The following is a 24,197-nucleotide window of genomic DNA, read 5'->3' as shown; positions in this document are numbered from 1 at the left end:
TCTTACAGTATGATATGAGTTGTTCGATATTATTAAATAACAAATCATATTATTTCTAGGTCACTGTGAAACATTAATATTGTCACTTCGAGAGAGGAGGCTTTTCAGTTCCTCTTTTAGTTAGGTACTTGCAAAGTTACATTGTTCTGATTCCACGGCGCATTTCTTTTAACCCATTTTCTGATATTTAAATAATGTCAGAAATATTTCAATCAACAAGAAAAACGAACAAGTTTTAATCGTTCTGAAGTGACATTGCAAAAATAACGCAAAGTGAGAAAAAAAGGAATTTTAGGAAATGAAAACCATAAATCAATTCGGGAAGTTAGTTTCTCAATCTCAAAACAAACAAAAGTCGAGAAGAATAATAACTTTCTGTTGGTTTGTGCCTTCAACAAAATCATTTATTCCAAAAAGTCCAACACAATTACGACAAGGAAAAATAAAATCATTTTCTAATTTATTCCATCATTTGTAGTAGTAAAAAAGAGACACTTTCACTCATCATCAGCCCGAGAGAGCTGCGTTCATAGCACTGTGAACTTCGACACCAATCTGTGCTTCTGCTTTCTCAAGATCTGTTGTGGCAGAAGCAAGTTTCTGTGTAAACTCAGCTAAACCCTTTTGGACTTGGCTCGCGTCAATGTTCTCGAGCGGCACGGCCTCAACCGCGATAATGTCAGCGACGGAATTTGCGTGAAGAAATGCGAAGCCACTGCTCACAAAGTATTTCTTTATGTCAGTTCCTTCGTGAACGGACATGATACCGGGTTTGAGCTCAGCGATTGTTGGAACGTGTCCAGGCAAAACACCCATTTGTCCTGTTGTTGCGGGAATGATGACCATGTCGACCTTGAAGTAGATAAAAGAGAAAAAGCCAATAAGCTTTGAGTTGTAATTAAATATATACAAGAAATAGGTTTACGATAATGGATGCATCAGAAAGTAAGTCTGGGACGATAAGAACTTTTAAGTACTGAATGTATATCCTACAGAAGAGATATCACAGTGAATGCACTACCTACATATGAGAATCTGAATACTATTATTACAACATAACAATTAACAGATTACTACTTGCCTTGGAGATTGAACTCATTAAAATCAAAGGTAACATTCAGTCTATATGTGTACCACATCATATATCAATAGAAGATATATGAAACAAACATTATTTGCCAATCACATTGTATTAGAAACCGTTAAAAACACACACACAACAGGATCATTTGGTTATGAACAGAGATAACAAAAAAAAAAAAAAACAAAACTCTTCTCAATGCAAATATCCAATTTTAATGGATTGATCAACAAAGAATTTTAGAGGCAGTGCTTTTCAGCAAGCAACATTTTGCAGGAGAAACAAAATGGTTATTTGCTTTCAGATCTAACCAAAAATCAAAAGTCTTCAGACCTAATTAACCACATTCTCAATACCTTATCATGAAATCAAACAACAATCAAATATGTAACCTTACACACAGAGAGTCATAGATCAAACCCTAGAAACCTAAATGCGAACATCGAACGAGGAAAATGAAAGCAGACCTCTTTCCCGGAAAGCTCAGATGCGTAAGGGAGGACGAAATTGACGGTGAGCTTCGTCGGAATCGAGGAAGCAGTCGATGGACGAGGCTTCATGAAGGAAGAAGGAGTCTGCGGCGGGTCCATGTTCGGTGCGACTTTCTTCCATGCCTCCACGAAACTCGAATCGATCGTCGACGGCACTTCCGTTGAAAACGCACGGTTTGTCGCCGATTTGGCGGTGATAGATCGGGAGACGAGGCGAGAAGCTTGTCTGAACATGGCGGCGATTTGGTGGTGATGAGAGGAAGAGAGAGAGAGAGAGAGACGATAGGGAACTCTTTCTTATAACTCTGAAGTGTTGTTGTTCTCTGTGACTCTGATGCTCAGGTTCGCTGGTGGCAAGTGTAGCATTTTATTTTCAGTTTCGGCCCACAAAAACTGGAAAGGCCCACTATTTAATTAGTAGGATATATCTGTGTACCGTGAAGCCTGTAACACAAGTATCAAATGGGGTTACAAAGTTTCAGATTTTCAGTGTTTGATTTAGCAACCATCTTTGATCAGGTGAGCAGGATTCGGCTTTAGGTTCAGTTTTAGTTTAATGTTTCAAACACGCAGAGGGCATTACAGTTTGGTTCCAGTTCGAGTTTATGGTTTTCGGTGCTTTCAGGTTTAGAAAGGGTTTCTACAAAAGTCAGTTCGATTTTGCTAAAAATATCGAGAATTGGCTAGTAGCTGAAAAAAATATGTTCGGATAATTCAGTTTAATTATAAATGTACTTATTTTAATTATAAACTATATTTACATATAATTACGGGCAATTGTCAATAATAGCACCTTTTAAAGTTTATGTCTCAAAAATAGCATTAGAAAGAAAAAGTCACAAAAATGACATTCATTAAAGGATAAAATATCCCTAATACTCTTGGTTTAAAATTAAATAAATAAATAAAATAAATAAAAATAAATAAAATAAAACTAAAAAATAAATTTTATAATTTAGACTCTTGGTTTCAAATTATATGTTTTCAGATTCGAAATTTTTATAATTTTTTTTTGAAATTTTTTTTATTTTTTTTTCAAATTTTCTTTTTATAATTTAAAAATACTTTTTAAAACTGTTTTTAAATTTTTTATTTTTTATTTTAGTATTTATTTTTTATAAAATTTTAAACCCTAATTCCAAAACCCCACCCCTTAACTCTAAACCCTAAAGTTTGGATTAATTAACCCAAAGGGTATAAGTGTATATTTACCTCTTTAATGAAACCTATTTTTGTGACTTTGAGCCTTGAGTGCTACTTTGGGAACAAAAACTTGGTTTGGTGCTATCCTAGTCTTTTTCTCTATAATTATTTTAAAATTAAATTCAAATAATACTTTCAGTAAAATTAAAATATTCGTTTGTTCGGTTTTCGATTGGTTTGTTTGTTTGGGTTTTGGAAAATAAGAAATGTGTAGATTTTTAAAAGCATTGATCCTGCCTCAGTTTTTTTTTGTTCACAGTTTTTGAGTTCCAGATAAAATGTCCCTAACCTAACCCGAACCAGGTTATAAAAGTGACTCGAGAAAGAGAGAGAGCAGGCATAAAGTCCTGGGCATCTCACGTTTCTATCTATTTATGTTTCTTGACTTCCAGTCAGGTCCGACCCTGAAAAGCTCTGCAAAAACAGAGACTAGAAAGCCTAAAATTTTGTTACTTTGAAAGGATTTGCTAGCTAGTTTGACCATCTAACCTACTGACATACTTTATAAATAGGCCGAAAATTTTGTTAATTATCAACGGCCAGAAACGGATGCTTCTAACCCAGGACCGCTTCCAATCCGTTATTTGATTTAAAGAGGGAGGGCATTTGCCATACATGAGAGCAAGGTTCTAAAAATCGGTCTAGACGGCGCCTAGGCCCCGCCTCCTATCCGAAACGATTTTCTTAAAATCTGATTTATACGATTCAAATTGGTTTAAATCGATTTAAATTTATCTACATATGTGAAATTAAGCAATAATATTATTACAAATCTACAAATTTATCTAATTTTTTATTTTTTGTATATCTAATTTTTATAATTCTTCATAATAATTTTATAATTAAACATAAAAACTAAAATGTCATATAAATGTATAATATAAATAAAATAAATCAATAATTTGCTAACGCCTAAGTTTCGCCTAGATCCCGAATAATCCGCCTAGTCGATAGTCTTCTATAAAGCGCCTAGTAACACCGGACCAGATAGACGAACGTTAACCACTATTTACCAATGCTGCCCAATCCCTTTCGTGTCCAAAACCAACCCAAATAAGCTTTTTTTTCTTTCTGGACATATAACCTTCACCATAGCCAAAAATACGCACAATATGAATATAACATGCCGTTTTTTCTGTGAAAACGTACATTTTATTTTGATATTCCTTCCAACTACACTTTGAGAAAAAAAAAATTGTAAAACCAAACTTTGTGGGATCACACCCGGGGGTAAAATCCGCTGCTTGTATGGATGGTTCCACAAGCAGTACTTCCTGAAACCGTATCACCTAAAAAAGTCGGTGTTAATATATCCTATACCCAAAACCGATTGGACAATCCCCATAGGACACTTATCTGGAACCAAAACTTGCACATATCTCATAGATGATAATATAATAAATACCACGGAAGCAGAAACAATAATTCAGACACGCATTAAGCGAAAATATCCAGAAAAAATAAAGGCAAGAGAGTTTGCAGTACTCATATCAATATCACCAGACACCACCACCGATTCTTAACTAAGGGTAGCTTCAGATATAGACTACAATAAGAGGATGATATTATAATATTACACGGCAAAACCAAACATTTATATAAGCCCAGAGGATGTATGGACCAAGAATCTCCTCGGGTTACTTAGGTACATGTCTCTCTGCATCATCATTACCTGTTGCTAAGCGAGCCAGAAAGGCACGTAACTTGCAAGCACCCCGAGAAGCCACCAGATGTTTGTTTGGAGCCGTGATAGCATGATACCAAGCTGCTGAATTTGCAAAAAAAAAGGTTTACAAACCCGTTTGCATTCAGCTTCTGCATGTGTCATCTTTAGCCGTTGTGAGGAAGTTTTGGGTTTTGTGAGCTTTGGTTAGGAGGTTGAGATTGCTGTGGGCCTGAAAGGTTTAGTGGCTGGGTGTAGTGTGAGAAAGGCTGCGAGTAGAGTGAATTCGGGAGACCCTGTGAGACGAAGAGTCGTTAGCATCTTTTGAAAAGAAACATGTGTACCAAAGATTAATATGGTGAACACAAACTCGAAAGGCCTCAATTGTTTGTATGAGTTTGGGTTAATGTTTAGTGTGTATTAACACACAACCTTCGCTATCTTAAGAATCCTCCTTTTTGTTAATTGTAAACGTTAATGCAAACGAACTACCAAGGATTAGGATTAAGGACAAACCTGAGACTGAAGATTAGGATTGTTCACACCAAAAGGATTCTGTTGTCCATCATCCTGAGATGAGTCGATAAAGCCAGCTTGGGTGAAAAGACCTTGTGCTCCATGCGCCATATACTCCTGTGTCAACAATAGAGGACTCAGACGAAGGTCTAGGAATTAAGGAAAAAAAACTGTGTTAAAAGGAAAGGCTAGGTGAAACACACCTGGGACATGAAATCATTACTCCCACTGAAACGAGAATAACCCCCTTGAGAATTTTGGTTCATAAAGTTTCCAGGAAAAGCTCCATGGGCTCCTTGTGTGGCATAATCAACCGCATATCCTCCCTGTGAGGCATACAAAGAAATTATATACAAATATGGCTCAGAAACGAAGAACATATAAAAAAAACATGAACAGTCAGTAATTCCTCTGTGAAATTCAAGAATTATCAACTTTGCAACACATGATTATATATATCTGGCCCAACCTCGGAATTTTGGTTTCACATTTCCAAAAACATCTTATCGTAGTCCTACTATCATTTATCCAAAATATTTACATGTCTAATAACTAAAGCAGGCAGAAGAGAAACTACCTGTGTAGAATAGTCGCCCATGTTGTAAGGAACATGAGATCCCTGGCTCTTGAAATCATCACCTAAGAAATCCTGGTGGTATTGACATAGAAGATATTAAATAACAGACAAAAGTAGAAAAGACTGCCCCTGATCACTAAGTAACATAAAACGAGAAGACAACCTGAGAAATGCCGCCCATAAAACCATCCCTGAATGCTTGGCTTCCCTGAAAAGGCAACATCGTATGATGATTTAAAGTCAACCAAAAACAATCGAGCTCTAATGCTTCAGAAACTACTAGATGAAAGAAAAAAATTAAAAGAGATGAGGGCGATACTTACATATCCAGGTTGGGATAGCGGACCACCAGGTGAAGGCTGGCTATTTGGACTATCAAGGGGGAAGTTCACATTAGGGCCAATAGTTCCAACATTATGCTGGGTGGCTTGTTGGTGGGGAAGGTGGCCCCCAACTGAACTTCCACGACCAGTACCAACAGGTCCACGAGTTGGAATAGCATATGGCTGAGAAGGAGGACCACCAGGAAACGGTGAAAATGGCACCCTGGGTATTGGGTAGCCAGCTGGGTGTAATCTCGAACCACTAGGTGGGCCAGAAGGCATATAAGAACCACCAGCTGAATCAATAGAAGAAAAGATTTTAAAATGGGGACCCACACTAGGTGGGGCCAGAAGGCATATGACAACCACCGGCTGAATCAATTGAATGAAAAAAAGCACACATATAATCACCGAAATTACAAAAAGGTACTGGACATTTACTTACCCCTTCCACGGCTGCCTCTTCTGTCAGCATTGGGATTATCATTTCCAATCATGCCAGCCCCACCACCATAAAATGGTCTGCGATCATTATACATCTAAAAAACAAGTAGGAAAGATGATTAACGTTCATATTTCTATCCTTGTAATCTATGTTGATGGGCATCGATGTCTATCTGGTACCTTTCTTGGTTTTTGAAATTGTATCATGCTCTGCTTTAAATTATTAAGAGGTCCCTCAACTAAGCACTCATGTTCCTGCCCATATAAGGAAAACAAACAAAATGATCAAATTGGACTACAAGGTTAACATGCCAAGGTTCACAAAGAATGACTGTAACAACTGATTCCTGAGTGGCAACAGAAGGTGAAGACAGAGATCCGGTAAAAGACCTCACTTCTTCTTTAAAAAATAGGTGTACCTTGTAATGTGTCAGCAAGCCATTCCACAGAGGCTGTTTACTAAGGACCTTCGGGTTTCCAAGAATAACAATTCCATAACGAGCACGTGTGAGTGCAACATTGAGCCTCCGTGGATCATTAAGGAATCCAATGCCCTGAAAACCATAAAAACAGGAGTTACGAGTCAAATCCTACAATGTTTATAAGAAGCAATGATCCACAGAGCACCCACAAACCTGATGCTCGTTACTTCTGACACAGGACAATATGATGTAATCTTTTTCTCTTCCTTGAAAAGAATCAACACTGGCAACCTGTAAAAGTGTAAATTCGAGAGCTTGTTAAATAAGTGACAGGATCAAATAAACCTTTTTAAAACCGAGTTTAACAATTGTACCTCAATTTCCTTGTAAAGTTGTTGTCGGAGAGAACCATTTCTAGCCATGTAATTAACAATATATGCCCTCTGTCCCTCGTATGGAGTTATCACTCCAATCTGGTAACAACGAGCATAATTTGATAACGTCAACATATGGCAAAATAATTTACTAGACATGGTAAACAATCCTAGTACACTCACCTGACTGGGGACAACTCCACTCTTTAAGAAAGCGGTCACAAGTTTCTCCACATTAGCAGCCTCGGTTCTATTTAGGTATGATGTTCCACTAGCACTGATCTCCTCTTGCCCCAGCTGTAAATTGAAAGACAAGATAAATGGAAGACGGTTACTTTTGAATGGGTAGTAGACGGCGGGGCCCATGTTTTTAGAACGTTTTAAACTAATCCAAATTAAAAATTGATACCTGGACATAGAAAAACATGGGCCGATTAGGCACGGGCCAGGGGAAATCAATCCCTGTTGTTAGCCTTTCATTAACGGTGACTCCATTCTGTAGTGTTCCTTCATAGAAGCTATTGGATGGAAACTCGGACAACGCTGGATGCATACGATATTGAACCTGAAATCAAGAATATGACAACATTTAGTTGACAGCGAGACGTATAGAAATTGTGAGAGGGAAATAGCCGACATTATCTTCTATAGTCTCACAACTTTCTTCTTACAAAATATATATATTATATAAACAAAAATTCCATTTCAAGAGGTAAATCTGCTAGGTTAGAGCAAAGCGACTAAAGTAGTACCTGCAATCTAATTGGTTTAATGCCAAGAAGCACAAGGCGTTCAAAGAGAGACTGTGCCAAGCCAGCACGAGCTGCTTTCTTGCACATAATGACGGGGCCAAGCTGACAATGATCACCAACAAGAACAACCTAAAGCAAAAAAATTCCGTAAGCAATGGACAATAATAAACAGCAACAAGTCCGCTCCTTGAGAGCCTTAATACCTGTTTTACCCCGAGGACCAAAGGAATAAGACACTCAGGTTCTGTAGATTGAGTAGACTCATCAATAAGGACCTATCAGAGAGGGAGGGTATATTAGCTTCCACAGAACTAGAGATGGTAAAAATTAAGTAATTAATCTTAACCTGTCTAAATCTAAAATTTGACAGCCGAAGATCCGCAGCACCAACACAAGTAGAGCAAATGACATCAGCACTCTGGGTTATCTCGCGTTCTGTTGCTCTTTTCAAATTTTTGTATTTCTTTTCATCACTGCTTGACAGCTCACCTAGTGACATTAAAAAACGAAAAAGCAAAGATATGTACAAGTTATGTTCACTTCAAAACTACAACAAATCAATTACTTACAGATAACTGGTAATAGAAAGGTAAACGAAGATTATAAAATGTCAATTAAAGATAACACGTTAAAAATGCAGGACCTTGTTCATCTTTCAATTGCTGTAGCTTATGCAGCTCGCTCTTCTCAGAAGTGTCAAGATGTCGTACCTGCAAGCAACAATTTATATGAATAATCTTCAAATAGAGAGATAAAGGGGCAGACAGAATTAAGGAGTTAAAAATATGCCACCATGTGAACTAACCTGGTAGTGAAGTGTCAAATGCTCAACAGGAGAACTTACAGCTTCCCTTGACTTTGCACAAAGTCGAACAACCTACATCAGAGTAGGAAAAGGTTAAAAAGGAAGCAATATAATTTGACAAGAATATAATTTAAAAAGGAACCTTCAACAGAATTGGATGGTGGTAACTTCCCAAAATGAATAATAAACAAGAGTGTCCAGCCTTTTATGAAAATTAAAATTAAACAGAAGACGGTGGGTAAGGGAGGTCCAAATGTTTACCTTTAAACCAGTAGCACTAATTTTTTCTGCTAGCTGGTCGACTGCAACATTACTTGGGGCACAAACGAGAACCTGTCAGACAATTATTTTAAATCTCTGGTAGTCAACTCAGAAAAAGTATCCTGAAAGATCAATAATCAGCTTTACCTGTCCCTGACCCTGTTTTGCCATGTGATACACAATTGCAGCAGAAGTCACAGTTTTGCCTGTGCCAGGTGGACCTTGGATCAAACTGATGGGCTTCTGAAGGACACTCTTCACCGCATTAATCTGAACAAGGATGATATAAGCTGTCAGAAATCTGTTATACATATTCATAATATAATTTCTCATTATGTTAACAAGGCACATGAGATCAAAACGATGCTGAAGGTTCCTAGAAGGCAGTTACGACAAACATTCTTTGTGAACATAATAAGCTGAAAACCATTAATTACCTGAGATGCATTCAGTTCTGGAAGACCTGGTACCCCAAAACGTCGAGGAAGTGGGTTCCGGACCAACTGGGCCTCAACTTCATGTCCCAATAGCTGATGGTAAATATAACTTCAAAAAATAGAAACGTTGTAATTCAGTGGTTAATCAACGTGCAGTACCAAAGGGGCACAGGCCAAGAAGGAACTAAGCTTTCAGTTGAGTGACATACCCACTCACACTCGTTTCATCTACAGCAAAATTTTTCATGGCTCCCTGCATCCGATCAAAGCTTGTACTTTTCCAAACAAAATCAACACAGAATCCATGGTTCACGTCGATCGGAACTCCCTACACACAAGTAAGGTTGAACCGTTGAACATATTTCTACAAGCGGATGTCAAATGCAAGGCTTACAATTGATTTAAACTAACCTGATTAGCTCGGAGTTCAAGAGCAACCTCCTCTTGGGCAGTTAGTTTGACCTACAGAAATTTAAAGATATATCGGTAAGGATCGAAACGCTCTCACTTACATGATCGATCCTGATAACAGAATAGATTGTTGTAATGATATTAGCACAAGGAAAGAGTCATACCACATGTCCAACTGATTGCCAAGCTGGATGAGCAGCATCTCCTGAGTAGCGTAGACGTAGTTCATCACCCGGCACCAATCGCAATTCATTTTCCTCCTGCCGCAAATGTTAAAAATCAGACAATGTTTTAATCCAGTCATAATCACACGACTACTAGGTCTCAACCACCTTCGGGAAGACGAAGTAGGCAACACGCTTCTTGTTCAGACCAATATCCCACCGAACTGTGAGGTTTTCCTTGCTCTGAGACTCTTTCATCATCTACATTACAGTCAAAATGATAAGCACCAACACACTACAAGTATAGAAGGGACATGGAAAATAAACCACCCGAAACTAAATACACACCTTGTCATAATCTGCTTCGAGTTTAATAAGAGGAGCAAACACGTTTTGATACTGCAGAAGGAAAACCACCAAAAGGATTAAATATACAATCATACTACTAACAATGACCTCGTCCAATAAACTGGCATGAAGAATTGATTAAGTGTTTCTCTTCAGCATATCTTAATTTATTTCATAACAAGCTGAGAAAACGTATACCTGATAAGCATCTTCATACTTAGGTTGAACAGGCTGAGGTTCATCGTCTACGCCAGGTTTTTCAAGGTCTTCAAGGGTAGCATCCGGATTTGTCTTCCATAATTCCTCAATTTTGTTTATTTGCTGTGCACTAATTTGTCGTGCCCTCAGCTGCTCTTGCTCATACGGAACCTGCAATAAAAAAATAACAATAAATTTCATCACAACTTCTAACTAAAATAAAATAAAAAAGAAAATGACAGAAACAAACCTTAACAAGCCAGGGGAGGAAACACCTATCGTCAATCAAGGGACACCACTGGCTTAGGTCCCAGTTCATATCCTTGAGAGCATTCACATTCAAACAAGGATCTCTACAGAGAAGGACGACAACACTGTCTGTAGTTGCTGAGATGAAACCGAGAAGAAAGACATTCCGACATCCACAGTTGTAGCATTCGAGAATTGTTTCACCCAACGGACTGTCTCTATGGAGACAAACCTCCTTGTGTTTGGCTCGAACCTTGAAAATAAAAACCAGAAGGCAATCCATTTAGAAATCTTCAAAGGTGCAGCAAACAAACAAAACGAGATAACTAAAACACTTTCAGATTACAAAAACGTTTACTAACAAGATGATTGACGATGTGGGAGCCGGAGGTGTTTCCCCTTGAATTGCAGAACCACTTTCTACAGGAGGCCACATTACACCTAACAACGCAAGCCGGGTTCGAGATACCACAATACTTACACGCGTGCTCCGTGAAATCATTCTTTCCGTAATCGAAACCATCATCATCGCCAGTCTCCTCGAAGTTCAAATTTCCAATCCCCGCAGCCAACGCATCCGCCTGACTGCTGCTACTAACACCACCACCACCACCGCGCCCGGCCTTGGCAGACAGGGAAGAAGGCGAGGAGGCCTCGGAATGGTGATCCGCGGCAGGTACCCCTCCGCCGCCGCGATCGGAAGGCTCCACGGCGGAGATGGAATCAGACGGTGTAGGCCATGCGTTCGGTGAACGGAACTCTGGGAAATCGAACTCCGAATCGCCTTGGGAATTGAATTCAAGGAAGGTGTACGCGTCCACCGCCGTATCGGGCTGAGATGCCGTATCAAAGAGATCGCTCGGTTGCGAATCCATGGGAATCAAGCTTCTTAGGTTACGATCGTGTCGCTCTTCGATTTCTTGGTCGATTGGTTTTTGGTTTAAGTACGAGAGAGTTAGGGTTAGGGCTATGCGCTAGTGATAAAACGAAGAAGAAAGGGGGCGCGTGTGCAAAATTTGTTTGTTTTCTACACGCTCCATGCTCTAAACTTAATGGGCCTCCGCAATGTCATGTTGGGCCTGTCCCACGTCGTTTACTTCTGATCTTGGCTTTGTGTTACTCTTGTAACTCCACGAACATTCGTTTTTTTTCTGGCTCAACTTCAACTTTCATTAACCAACTAAGTGAATACAAGATTTTAACCCTGAAATTTTTTTAATCCCACATACATCAACAAGATCTAGTACCACCTATAAGCACTTAGAAGGATCTTACAGTACCCAATCGTAAACGTCAATGTATTTTTCACCACAGCGAAATGAATTCATCCCACGACCCGAAATGAACCATTCCTTACATCAACTAATTCTACCACTAATAGACAAGATTACAAAGCTATCATGAGCAATCATATTCCTCTGAGAGATCCTAGCAAAGAGCACTATATAAAGACCAGAGCAGTTGGTATCAAAAGATAGGATTGGAGTGCAAGACCAATCACTACAACACCAAAACTGGTGCATTTGCTCAAAGAGGACAATCAAATTCACAGGTGACTCAAACTTTGAGTCTTGTAAAAAAATCTGAAGCTCATTACCACTGGTTTCGAAAGGTGGGATTTTAACCTGAAGACAAGCATCCAATCGAGACTATCATTTAACTCCTAGCTCTTGGGCACCAAATTTTTTGATTTGAGAGCACGGCTCAAGCAGCAACAACACCCAGGTGCATCGTCTCGAGGGAAGCTGCCTCAAAAGTTACTCGCCATCTCTGAACCTGAAGCCCGAAAGGAGAGCAACGGATCCAAAACCGGAGTTTGGAGAGTGCTGTGTCAACAATTCAATCGGGTCCCCAATAAACAAGAGTGTAGAGCACAACCACCAGTTAGCTCTAAAGCCAACACCGGCGTCGGGATAATGAGACTCTACCATATGGTTTTCAAAGCTCCACTCCTCTGGCTGACAACTTCCTAAGATGTGGAAACCTTCCATATGTTGAGAAACAAAACTCTTGTTATCTCCAACACCCGAGGGTGAATCCAAGCTTGAAACACGTTGATACAAAAGGAACCCACTCCTGTCGGTTTGCTACTCCTGGTTTTACGACAAGGAGTGAAATGGAGGACACCGTGACTGGAGGAGCTAGAGAGAGCGAGACAAACTCTTGACAGAATCAAGCCATAGACGACTCAGACACTAACTTCAGTCGATTGTAATTGCACGCGCTGTCTTCAGTGGATCTTCACCGACACGCGCCGACCAAGAGCTCCTGCACGCGTCCTCCTTATGCAGGACCACCGGAGGCCTTCCCAAACAAAGATCCAGAGAGTGTTCACCTACCAAACTACAGTCGGAGCAAACCACCACTGACCTAAGTTCCACTCCTTCGAGAAAACGCCTCATCGCTTTTGGATCTGGAGGGTTTGAGAAGGAGGAAGCTCCTGAGCAATTCACGCGCCGCCGCCATGAGAGCACCGCCGTAAATCTGAAGGGGAAAATAGATCTGACGAGCTATCAGCCCTAAAAGCCGACTCTCTGAACATCCACCACTCCTTTCACCTTGCCGCTTCTCCATAAGCGTCAGTAACTGCCGGCCATTGATCCTCGTAAGCAGATTTTCGGTATTTGGTTTCCCGACGAAAACAGAGTAGAGAGCATATCGGATGGGGATGTGGAGGTGTTGAAGAGAGCAAAATGGAAAAAAAATAGAAGGGAGAGGGGCGGAGCCTCCGGCACCGGCAAGGAGCGCCGAGCCGGAGCGGAAGGTGGAGGCGGCTATGGTTTCTTCAAGTCAAGTAGAGAGAAAAAGTCTCGTGTTTTTTTTTACTCCAGGAACATTTTTAAAAAACGATGTGTATCAAAATATGGTGAGTTATAAATTATAATTATCTAACATGTCTTGTTACCGTAAACGAGTTTAGCCTTATATAGATCCATTGATTTGACCTATTTTTACAAAATTTACGCTAAAACTATATTAGAAACTAAAATAGTGACCGAGAAATGAAAAGAAATAATGCATTCCTAAATGTTTCTAAAATTTTTTACCATTCATAAAGAATTGTTTTTCTTTTCCATTTCTTTTTAATAATTTTTTTTATTGTAGAAAAATATATAACAAATTATTCATGTTCATTATTTTCTTATTTATTTCAATGTTCCTTTGATGGTTACCAGAGCTAATGGCAAACGTAGTATAGCATTTAGAGAAAGTGGATATAAAAATTAATTATATAAAAATAATAATTTAATGTTATTTCTTAAACTGATAATTGTTGTCTCCATACTAAAAGATAAATTTGTGTCCACTAACTCTTGTTCGGGCGGTTACTTTTTTTTTCTAGAGAAAGAGACATGCAAGTTTTTTTTTTAAAGCTGGATAACTCTTGTTCTGTTACTTATTTGAGAAATCAAATTATTTTATAATTAATTTTTATATCCAATCTATCCTATACTGAAAGCCAAATATAAAGAGATTATAGGATGTCCACGTCGACAATTATATTTGGCCAATGAAAATATTTCATTAATACATGTAGGATCTGCTCTGTCAACTGATGATTTCATATGGGCTCTGATCTGTTCTCATGGGCTTTATCGGTTAGCAATGGGCTGAGCTATCGGGTTCAATTGAAAAAAAAATTCCCAAGGCGGAGAACACGACGAACTACGCCTCTCTCCTCTATCTCTTCGAACACGAAAAACTAATCCCTCTTGCCTGTTCAGTCGCTATTAATCTCGATACAACTTCTCGCGGATAAACAGGTTAATTAGTTAACTCCTTTTGTAATCAAATTTTCCTTTCGTTATGTTTGATTCCTCTTATACGTTTTTGGTAACCAAATTTTTGTCCAAGCTGAATCGTTCTAAATATGTAGTAAACCTATCATCTTAATTCGTCGATTAGTCACATAATTCGACTTTTGTTTTGGCGTTCACAGTTCACACTAATGACTGTTGTTGTTGATTCTTCCCAGGTTCTGATTGCATCGCCTCAAAGGTTTGTCAATATCGGTTAGTTTCTTTGTTAATATTGTGCCACACCATCTCTTTCATCACATGATCTTAGTCGGTTCTTTCTCTACAATCAGCTGATTGCTTCATGACTTTCCTACTTTGGCGTATTGAAACTCATATCCAGGAGCTGGAGGAGGAGCTTAAGCTTCTCAAGAATCACTCTCAAGTCTCAACCAAATATAGTTGTAAGCAATAAAAGGTTTTTGTATTTCTTACAAATGTTTGTTACGCCCACTACGTCTTTGTTTCGTTTATAACTCTTTCATTTAAACCCACCGAGAATTTTGTTTCTTTTATAACATGAAACATGAAACATGAAACATGAAAGTAAGAACTTGTGATTGATTTATTAGAAAGCTGTGTTTTTGTGAACATTATGGTCCTGCAGAGAGAGATAGACAAGGTTTTCTAATAAGCAGCTTTTCCTTCGTCTCAGTGAGTCTCCTCTTTCCATGGACGATGGGAGAAGGTAAGTTTACAAGACATCCCCAATTTTGCAATGCGTTTCTTCAAACTAATTGTTATAAACTTGATTTGGAGCTTTTGGATGTAGAAGAGAAGCGGGAAGAAATATGGATGTTATTAGTGAGGTAGCTGGAGCATTGGCCACGGCTGAGGGACCCAAGAGCTTGAACTCAAGTGTCATCTAAACTAATGCTCTTCAGGACTTCTTTTTAAGGTAAAGAATGCATCTTCTTTGCTCGTGAGTTGAGATTTTATTTCTATCTTCTCGATCGTTTATTTGTGGAAGTCGAGAGCTTGGGGGTTTGAGCCTAACGTCTCCACATTGGTTCTTGTGATCCACGCGTTACGTAGTTTGCGATTGTACGTTGACGGAGAGAAGATTCATAGCTACGTGATCTGTAGTGGGTTCTGTGGGGTTTCATCTGTTCAAAATTCGATATTGAGCTTATACGGAGAATGTGATTCGCTAAGCGCACGCAAACTGTTCGACGAAATGTCTGAAAGAGATGTTATTTCATGGAGTGTTGTGATTCGAAGTTATGTGCAAAGTCAATAACCTGTTTGTGGGTGGAAGTTGTTTAAAGAGATGGTTCGTGAGGGGGAAACAGAGCCTGATAGTGTAACTGTAACGAGTGTTCTCAAAGGCTGTGTTGTTCTTGAGGATGTTAATATGGGAAGATCAGTTCATGGGTTTTCTATACGTAAAGGCTTTGATTTGGGAGATGTTTTTGTGCGTAATTCACTCATCGATATGTATTCCAAAGGATTTGATGTAGATTTTAAGTGGTTATCTCTTTGGTCTTCTCATTAACATTATTCCTGTAAATAATCTTCAAAGGTCGATTTTTGAAATGCAATGTAGGTTTGATTTTCACAAATATCTGTTTGTATCAGATTCACCTTTGTAGAGTGATTGTTTCTATATATTTAATTTCATCTGTTGCAGCGGAGTCAGTTGTGGTTGTGGTAGAAGAAGTGGTTCAATGACAAGAGTGATGGTAAGAAGTAAAATAAAGCTAGAAGACTAAAGGAGAAGATGAAGATCAATGAAAAGCGGGTGGTTGGGTAAAGGAGGAGAGCCTAAAAGTTTAAGAAGGTTTTGATTGGACAATTGAAGTCTCATAAGGGAAGGAACTATAAAATTATTTTCACCTCCTGAATTATTTGTCGTGCCTGGAGGTTGTGATTCCGGGACCGAACTCTGTTTTTGTTTTCTTTGCTGGAGATACGAAAAACATTTAGAGATATCATTTGATATACTAAGCAGTTCAGATTCTAGGTTGTCCTTATAGAGACAGTAAAATTTAGGATCAGAGTTCTTAACAAAGTGATTTCAAGCAAGCTTACTTTCTGATTTCATCTCAGAATCCTCCCGTGAGCTATATACTAATTGTTTTAGAGTATCCAATCTCCTTATATCCAGAACTTCAGAAGCAGAGTATATGTTCTTACACATTGACTTCAGGTCGATAACATCATATAACAATAATTCTATTTTTTTTTTCAAGTGCAAGCGATACTGAATTCACATAGAAAACCACCGACTTTGTTAGATGCATAATGCTTACCTATGATTAAGCAACATCAGTCATCAATACTATAATGTGAGAAAATCGAATTTTGTTATCATACAATGCAACACACAGAATCACATAACGATAAGTTCTCCAGACTTCACTTTATTATATTGAAATCTGAGATTAATAGACAAATGAACAAGACATGAGTTTTAAAATCCATCCCACACAAAACTTTCCCGTGCAAAAACGGCTACTCACCCGAGAACACAGCCAGTTTTTGAACATGAGTTACAATCAATCCATGTTTTAGAAAAAAACAATCAAAAAGGAGAATAAGAACAATTGCATGTTGCTTTTTTATAAATACTTCCACGCACACAAATAAACATATATGTTATGTGTTTTTTTTGGTGCAAATGTTATGTGGTGTTCAGTCATTATTTTAGGTTCAATGTAATCTCCTTTACATAATCAATAGGCAAAGCTGTCTGTGGATAAGCTTTGGTTTCTAATGATGCACGTAATCAGTAAATCTAATGAAACTAAGGTTATACACGAAACCATGTATGAGGACTTTTGCTCCTAGGGATCGAAACAACTTTTGAAAGAAAAAATTATATACATACCCTATTATTTATATAATTTACAAAAAGGTCTATGAAAACAAAAGAAGCTAGATTACCAAAACAAATGCAAATAAGAAATCCGATGAATAAAAAATATGTATTAATATGCCTATGATTCAAAAATAAATTTCTCCGGAAAAGTAAACAACAAAAAATTGCACTCATACAAAAAAATAAACAAAACATACATTATATATTATAATATATTTAAATTAAAACAATTACTGAAAAAGTCATATGACAAATATACTATTTTTAACATGAAAACTCAAATATTGGAACAATCCAACATATATACACTCACCAAATATACATCATACATTACTATGAGCTAAAAAACAATAAAAAAATATCCAAACCATGAAATAGTAAATCAAGCAATATAATGGTATCCAAGAAATGACAATCAAAAATTCCAAGCTATCTTCATATGATTTATTGTGTTAGACATTTTATGGTTTTTGTTACAAATAAAGTAAACAATTTTTTCAACATTTAAAATTTTTGACCAATCAAAATAGATCCTTAATTACCATAATTGTTACCTTTTGATTAGACTATATTTAGAATCACTTCAATTATGGGAGCACATTTCTCTGTCATAGCCCTCCAAAGACAAGAGCATTAAATAACGGGAATTCGGCCAAAAAAAACCTCAACTTTACACGAATTGCCAAAACAAACATGAACTTTGGGGTTGGCCAAAAAAACACCAAACTTTCATTGACTTTAGAATTAATTAACAATGTTTTCGCTGACTTGCCAATTTAGCACGCCGTCAACAAATTTAACAGAAATATTTGACGTCGTTTATTGTTGACGTTAAGTGAAACGACGTCGTTTTCAAATGAGATGAAACGACGTCGTTTTACACGATTTAAAATTAAAAATATGTAATCCCCTGGATTCGAACCCAGGTTGGTTGGTTAAATGGGAAGTTATTTTACCACTGGGCTACTGGCACTTTCAATGTACTTACTAACATGTTTATTTTTATTTGGTACATATTAAATATAAAAAATTCTCTAAAAACTTAATAAGATCTTTAAAATTCCAAAAAATTAAAAAATAAAGAAGATTTTTATAAAATTAATTTAGAAATTAAAATTAAAAATAAGATTTTATTTTTCTTTTTAAAAAATAAAAACTCTTCCAAAATTTTCTAAAAACTTAAAAAGATCTTTAAAATTCCAAAAAATTGAAAAAATAAAGAAATTTTTTATAAAATTAATTTTGAAATTAAAATAGAAAATAAAATTTTATTTTTTCTTTTCAAAAAAATAAAAAATCTTCCAAAATTTTCAATTTTTTTAATACATTTGCTAAAAGTTGAAATTAATTATACACACATAAAAAGTTGATAATTCTAACTTTAATTTTTTGCATTTTATTATAATTTTTAAAAATTTGGATTTTTTTTAAAAAAATGAAAATTTTGGAATGATTTTGATTTTTTAAAGAAAAACAAATATTTAATTTTAATTCAAAATTAATTTTATGAAATTTTTGGAAGATTTTTTTATTTTTTTTAAAGGAAAATAATTTTTTATTTTTTTTAAAGAAAAATAAAATTTTATTTTCAATTTTAATTTCAAAATTTATGTTATAAAAAATTTCTTTAATTTTTTCAATTTTTTGGAATTTAAAGTTCGTTTTAATTTTTTAGAAAGAAAAATAAAATCTTATTTTTAATTTTAATTTCTAAATTAATTTTATAAAAATCTTCTTTATTTTTTAATTTTTTTGAATTTTAAAGATCTTATTAAGTTTTTAGAGAATTTTTTATATTTAATATGTACCAAATAAAAGTAAACATGTTAGTAAGTACATTGAAAGTGCCAGTAGCCCAGTGGTAAAATAACTTCCCATTTGACCAACCAACCTGGGTTCGAATCCAGGGGTTTACATATTTTTAATTTCAAATCGTGTAAAACGACGTCGTTTCATCTCATTTGAAAACGACGTCGTTTTACTTAACGTCAACAATAAACGACGTCAAATATTTCTGTTAAATTTGTTGACGGCGTGCTAAATTGGCAAGTCAGCGAAAACATTGTTAATTAATTATAAAGTCAATGAAAGTTTGGTGTTTTTTTGGCCAGCCCCAAAGTTCATGTTTGTTTTGGCAATTCGTGTAAAGTTGAGGTTTTTTTTGGCCGAATTCTCATTAAATAACACATAAACCTAGACAATAGCCATAAGCTATGCAGGGCCAGGGCCAGAGAAATTCTACAACAGCTCCACCATCTACCCTGCAACTACTGAAGCATCACCTGCGCATGCACTAAATCGTACAAGCAGTGGTTCCACAAACAAAGTAAATCACAGCTATATAGTCCATAAGCAAAACAAAGTAAATAAGGTTATCATGCATCTATAAAACAGGCAACCCCTTATTCACTAATAAAAATAACACTGAACATCACGAACCAGTATACAGCCACTCTGTTGCAAATTTAGTTAACCCCTCATCTTTGTTAACAGATCAGGGGCAAGTCCAAGGCATCACATCAGTGTTGAAATCAACCAACAAGAAGATGGCATCTCAGGCCTAACTCGAACCATCATCTCACAATTTTCCATTTATGTCTACAAGGTATTCCAAGGTACGATCTTCTACGCTCAACAAGAGGACATACCTTCAGGTGCATTATTTTTAACTTAAGGCTTTTTAGATTTCTTCATGTTAGTTTTATACTACATGCTATTTTAAAAGTTATACTGCTGGCAGATTTTCTTATGATTTTTTTTGTTTCTCTAAATAAAAGCACAAAAGCTTTAGATCAATATGTATGATTTATTTCCCACACTCTCTTGATATATTCAAAAATCTTTGCCTCCAAAATTTTGTGCAGATATTTGACTTACATAAAAGATGTGTTGCAAATATAGTTTTTGGTGGAAGGAGATCATTAACAAAACAATAATAAAGGGACTGCATGATCTCTACTTACTTTCCAACCTCAAATTTCGTAGGTTTTTTTTTAACTCTGAAAGAACTTTATTAATAATTCAAAGTAGCAGAAAGAATAGATATCCAACCAAACCGAAAGACCAAAACAAATACAAAGAGACTTCTCCAACAAGGCTCTGAGCACATAGCTCCACCTAACATCCAAACCACCTAAACACATCCATAATAACAGCCGATCAAGACCTCTGTTTGTCAGCTTCGAAGAGATCAATTAACCAGCGAGGGAAACCCTGAACAACATTAATGATATTATATATTTATATAAACTTAAAAGGAAATCGTATAACCACATTATCCGCGCATAGCGCGGACATGGAACTAGTTTTTATTAATATGTCTAGCTGCTAAAAGGACATTAGCATATCTAATAGATTAAACCTATATTGCCATTTTTTTTACACGTATAGAAGATTTTAACTCTAGGTTTTGATATAAATTGAGTCTATATAACAAGATTTTTTTTGGAAAATAATTATATTTTGTAATCTAATGATGATATTTTTTTATAAGAAAATAATTGAAACTTCTGAAAAATTATTATATACAATTGTACTACTACAACATTGTAGTAAAATTAAAAATGTAACAATTGTATTGTTGATTCAACTAAGATGTATTTTAAAAATTAATAGATTGATAGTTCTTAATAAATATATTATTATTATGTTTATATATTCAAGTATTTTATAAGAACATACTAAAACTTATAAATCAAAAGGTGATCAGTTGTCAGTTTTAATAGAGAGTAAAATGATAACTCTTATTCTTACTACAATTTTTTCACATAAACGTATAGTTTCTATTACATATTTTCTACTAAAATTTACATCGAATTATAAAACATATCGTAACTCAACCTTAATAATACATGTCACCAAGCTAATACAACACTCATCCAACATAACCAATTTACTATAACAAGTTCATGTATTCCTTGTACATGAACGTTTTGGTAACCATAATAACTTGCAAGATTTGTAGGTACCTAATAAAGTAACGATTGGAGACAATCATGTTATACTAACTATAATAACTTGCAAGATTTTGTAAGTAACAAATAACCAAAACGTTCATGTATTCCTTTTTTTACGCCAGTTATGTATACCAAAACAAATCAAGAACCATATTCAATGCAACTTTAAACCATACAAAAAATAGACAAATTACAAAAATAGAAAAACTAAAAACAACGTATAAGGAAATAAAAACCACCCATTTACGTAGCCTCTTCTTGGTAACTTACTAAGCCATGAAATAGCTCGCAAAGCCTTTTCTTCCTCTACGTTTCTAATTGCCTTCGACGAAGATCTACCGTAGAGAAGTCTACCTCGTAGACCAATCTCTCAAATTTGATTCCCTATTCTCGTTGCCAACGTCAAATATGCGTCTCTCTTGTAGTCTTACACCCTTCATTCTCCTCTTTTTTCTCTTCCTTGTCGCACCAGCCGTATCTTCTGGTGTAGCTATCTTGAGAACGGATTATTACCAAAAGACATGCCCCGATTTCAACAAAATCGTGCGTGATGCCGTTATAGCCAAGCAAGGTCAACAACCGACAACTGCGGCCGGGACACTTCGTCTCTTCTTTCACGATTGTTTCCTCGAAGGCTGTGATGCGTCTGTTTTGATAGCGACCAACTCGTTTAACAAAGCGGAACGTGACGATGATCTCAACGACTCCCTCCCAGGAGATGCTTTTGACATTGTTAATCGCATCAAGACAGCTCTAGAGTTGTCTTGTCCCGGTGTGGTATCATGCGCTGATATTTTAGCGCAGGCTACGCGTGACCTTGTCACGATGGTAGGAGGACCTTACTTCGACGTAAAGCTTGGTCGTAAAGACGGACTCGAATCCAAAGCCCATAAAGTACGAGGAAACGTCCCGATGCCTAACCAGACGGTCCATGACATCCACGGGATGTTCAAGAAAAATGGGTTTAGTCTACGTGAGATGGTAGCATTAAGTGGAGCTCACACAATCGGATTTTCTCACTGCAAAGAATTTAGTGACCGCCTCTACGGATCAAAAGCCGATCCAGAAATCAACCCGCGATTTGCAACCGCTCTTAAAGAACTATGCAAAAACCACACCGTCGACGACACAATCGCGGCGTTTAATGACGTGATGACTCCGGGAAAATTCGACAACATGTACTTTAAGAACCTTAAAAGAGGACTTGGGCTATTAGCTTCTGACCACCTCCTTATTAAAAACAATAGCACGAAACCGTTCGTTGACCTTTACGCAACTGACGAGAAAGCATTCTTTGAAGATTTCGCTCGTGCGATGGAGAAAATGGGCACGGTTGGCGTTAAGGGAGATGGAGAAGGAGAAGTGAGGCGTAGGTGCGACCACTTCAACAATCTCAACGTATAAGAAAAAAATCACAAAAAATTATATTTCTGCTTTTTTTTTGCGGGGGAGAAAGGACGAATTGAGGGGAAGAAACCTTTCATTTATATATTTATATTTTAAACTATGTATTATAAGCATAATTGTGTAACAATTCAAGATTGGGTGTTTATATTTTTCATGAAAATGCAAATTGTTATATTTGAAGTGTGCAAGTAAAAGATCTGTATTGTTTTTCTTTTTTTGAAACTATTCTTTCAAATTTAAAAGTAAGAGAAAGCAAATAATACAAACTTAGCTAAGACTAGTGTTTGAGACCCTAAGTAAGTTTGTGTGCTTGACCCCAATCAGAAACACACATTACAAGAGCAGAAAAGTCAATCGGCGGTCGATACCGAAGAGATGATAGGCGATAACAGAGAACAAGTGAAAGGGTTATGAAGAAGATGAAGCTAGCCAGAGTTAGAGCATGGTGGAGGAGGCAGAACGATTCACTTCTCTTTTTGGAGCAATCCAGTTTCCAATGGTTATGTCCATAGTTGGGACTTGGGACGATGGAGTCAGTAGATTAAAGCAATTAGCATGGATCCTACCATTCCAGAGAGAATAAAGGGAGCTGAAAGGATTGCATGTCGGCGAGAGAGGCGATCCAATCTCGAGCTAAGGATAGATGTAGTATGTGAGCAAAAAGACACCAGAGATCCCAATTGAAAGAGCAGTTGAAGAATAGATGATCACGAAATTCAAGTTCCTGATTGCAGAGTACACAAAGGCAATCAACAGAAAGATTCCAGGCAACCAATCAATCTTTTGTTGGTAGTCGATTATAGATGACATATTCTTGGGTTCACCAACCAATAGGATTGTGTTATTTCAAATTCGATATCTTTTGTAAAAAGAAACAAACTATTGTGAGGTTATATTATGTTTTTAAAATAAAAAGGTCAAAAAAAATAGTAGTAGTTACAAAAAACAAAAATTACCAGCAAAACACTAGACTCTAAATCATAATCCTTAAATTCTAATCCCTTGGGTAAACCCTAAATCTAGCCCTACGACTTCGATTTTCTAAAACCGAACCGAACCGAACCGTCAGTTTTCGGTTAACCAAAAATTTTAAAACCTATTCCGAAATTAACCGAATTAAATTCCGGTTCGGTTCGGTTATCGGTTAATTTCGGTTTTCAAAATTATTTCCAAAAATAACCGTTTTTGGTTTTCGGTTAATTTCGGTCTAATTTTCCAAAAACAAATCGACTATTTTCGGTTAAATTCGGTTATTTCGGTTAATTTCAGATATTTTCGGTTTTTTTGGTTAAATTCAGTTAGGTTTTTCGGTTATTTTCAGATATTTTCGGTTATTTTCGAATTTTTTCGGTTTCTAATTTTAATTTTTTTTTTTTGAAAACCGAACTGAATCGAAAACCGAATTACTTTTCAAAATTGTACCGAACTAATCCGAACCGAAAAACCGAAACCCAAACAAAAACCAAAAATTTCGGTTCACCCCGGTTCGGCCCGTTC

The 24,197-nt window shown here is 36.6% G+C and overlaps 3 protein-coding genes and 1 long non-coding RNA gene across 6 annotated transcripts; 2 read left to right on the top strand and 2 right to left on the bottom strand.

Moving 5' to 3' along the window:
• Positions 1–297: 297 nt before the first annotated feature.
• On the bottom strand, positions 298–1,922 carry LOC103853767 (ATP synthase subunit delta', mitochondrial). Its single transcript, XM_009130675.3, has 2 exons — positions 1,549–1,922; positions 298–852 (listed from the first exon to the last, which is right to left on the bottom strand). The coding sequence occupies exons 1-2, from the start codon at positions 1,804–1,806 to the stop codon at positions 508–510; spliced, it is 603 nt and encodes a 200-aa protein (XP_009128923.1). The 5' UTR covers positions 1,807–1,922; the 3' UTR covers positions 298–507.
• Positions 1,923–4,151: 2,229 nt separating this feature from the next.
• LOC103853766 (regulator of nonsense transcripts 1 homolog) lies at positions 4,152–11,714 on the bottom strand. The gene is made up of 29 exons (XM_009130674.3): positions 11,082–11,714; positions 10,721–10,972; positions 10,471–10,641; positions 10,273–10,323; positions 10,093–10,185; positions 9,925–10,020; positions 9,761–9,811; positions 9,559–9,677; positions 9,350–9,458; positions 9,060–9,182; positions 8,913–8,984; positions 8,652–8,723; positions 8,490–8,556; positions 8,193–8,335; positions 8,050–8,121; positions 7,847–7,975; positions 7,504–7,659; positions 7,278–7,391; positions 7,095–7,193; positions 6,934–7,011; positions 6,718–6,852; positions 6,479–6,553; positions 6,300–6,393; positions 5,855–6,150; positions 5,695–5,739; positions 5,532–5,603; positions 5,158–5,280; positions 4,955–5,071; positions 4,152–4,734 (listed from the first exon to the last, which is right to left on the bottom strand). Exons 1-29 carry the CDS (start codon positions 11,592–11,594, stop codon positions 4,606–4,608), a joined length of 3,666 nt encoding a protein of 1,221 aa, XP_009128922.1. The 5' UTR covers positions 11,595–11,714; the 3' UTR covers positions 4,152–4,605.
• A 211-nt stretch (positions 11,715–11,925) lies between these two features.
• On the top strand, positions 11,926–17,727 carry LOC108870871. 3 transcript variants are annotated; one of them, XR_004455548.1, is made up of 3 exons: positions 11,926–14,483; positions 14,696–14,718; positions 14,810–17,727. It is a non-coding gene; the product is annotated as an uncharacterized LOC108870871 (long non-coding RNA). The 3 variants fall into 3 exon arrangements; XR_004455549.1 differs by having other exon boundaries at positions 11,926–14,718; positions 14,810–14,920; positions 15,124–17,727; XR_004455547.1 differs by having other exon boundaries at positions 14,696–17,727.
• A 3,812-nt stretch (positions 17,728–21,539) lies between these two features.
• On the top strand, positions 21,540–23,916 carry LOC103853765 (peroxidase 65). Its single transcript, XM_009130673.3, has one exon. The coding sequence runs from the start codon at positions 21,702–21,704 to the stop codon at positions 22,695–22,697; it is 996 nt and encodes a 331-aa protein (XP_009128921.2). The 5' UTR covers positions 21,540–21,701; the 3' UTR covers positions 22,698–23,916.
• The last annotated feature ends 281 nt before the right edge of the window (positions 23,917–24,197 follow it).

The sequence above is a fragment of the Brassica rapa genome, chromosome A02, assembly GCF_000309985.2.
Source record: "Brassica rapa cultivar Chiifu-401-42 chromosome A02, CAAS_Brap_v3.01, whole genome shotgun sequence".
Classification (NCBI taxonomy): Eukaryota; Viridiplantae; Streptophyta; class Magnoliopsida; order Brassicales; family Brassicaceae; genus Brassica; species Brassica rapa.
The sequence above is the reverse complement of the archived record's forward strand: the minus strand, read 5'-3'. Positions and strand labels throughout refer to the sequence as shown.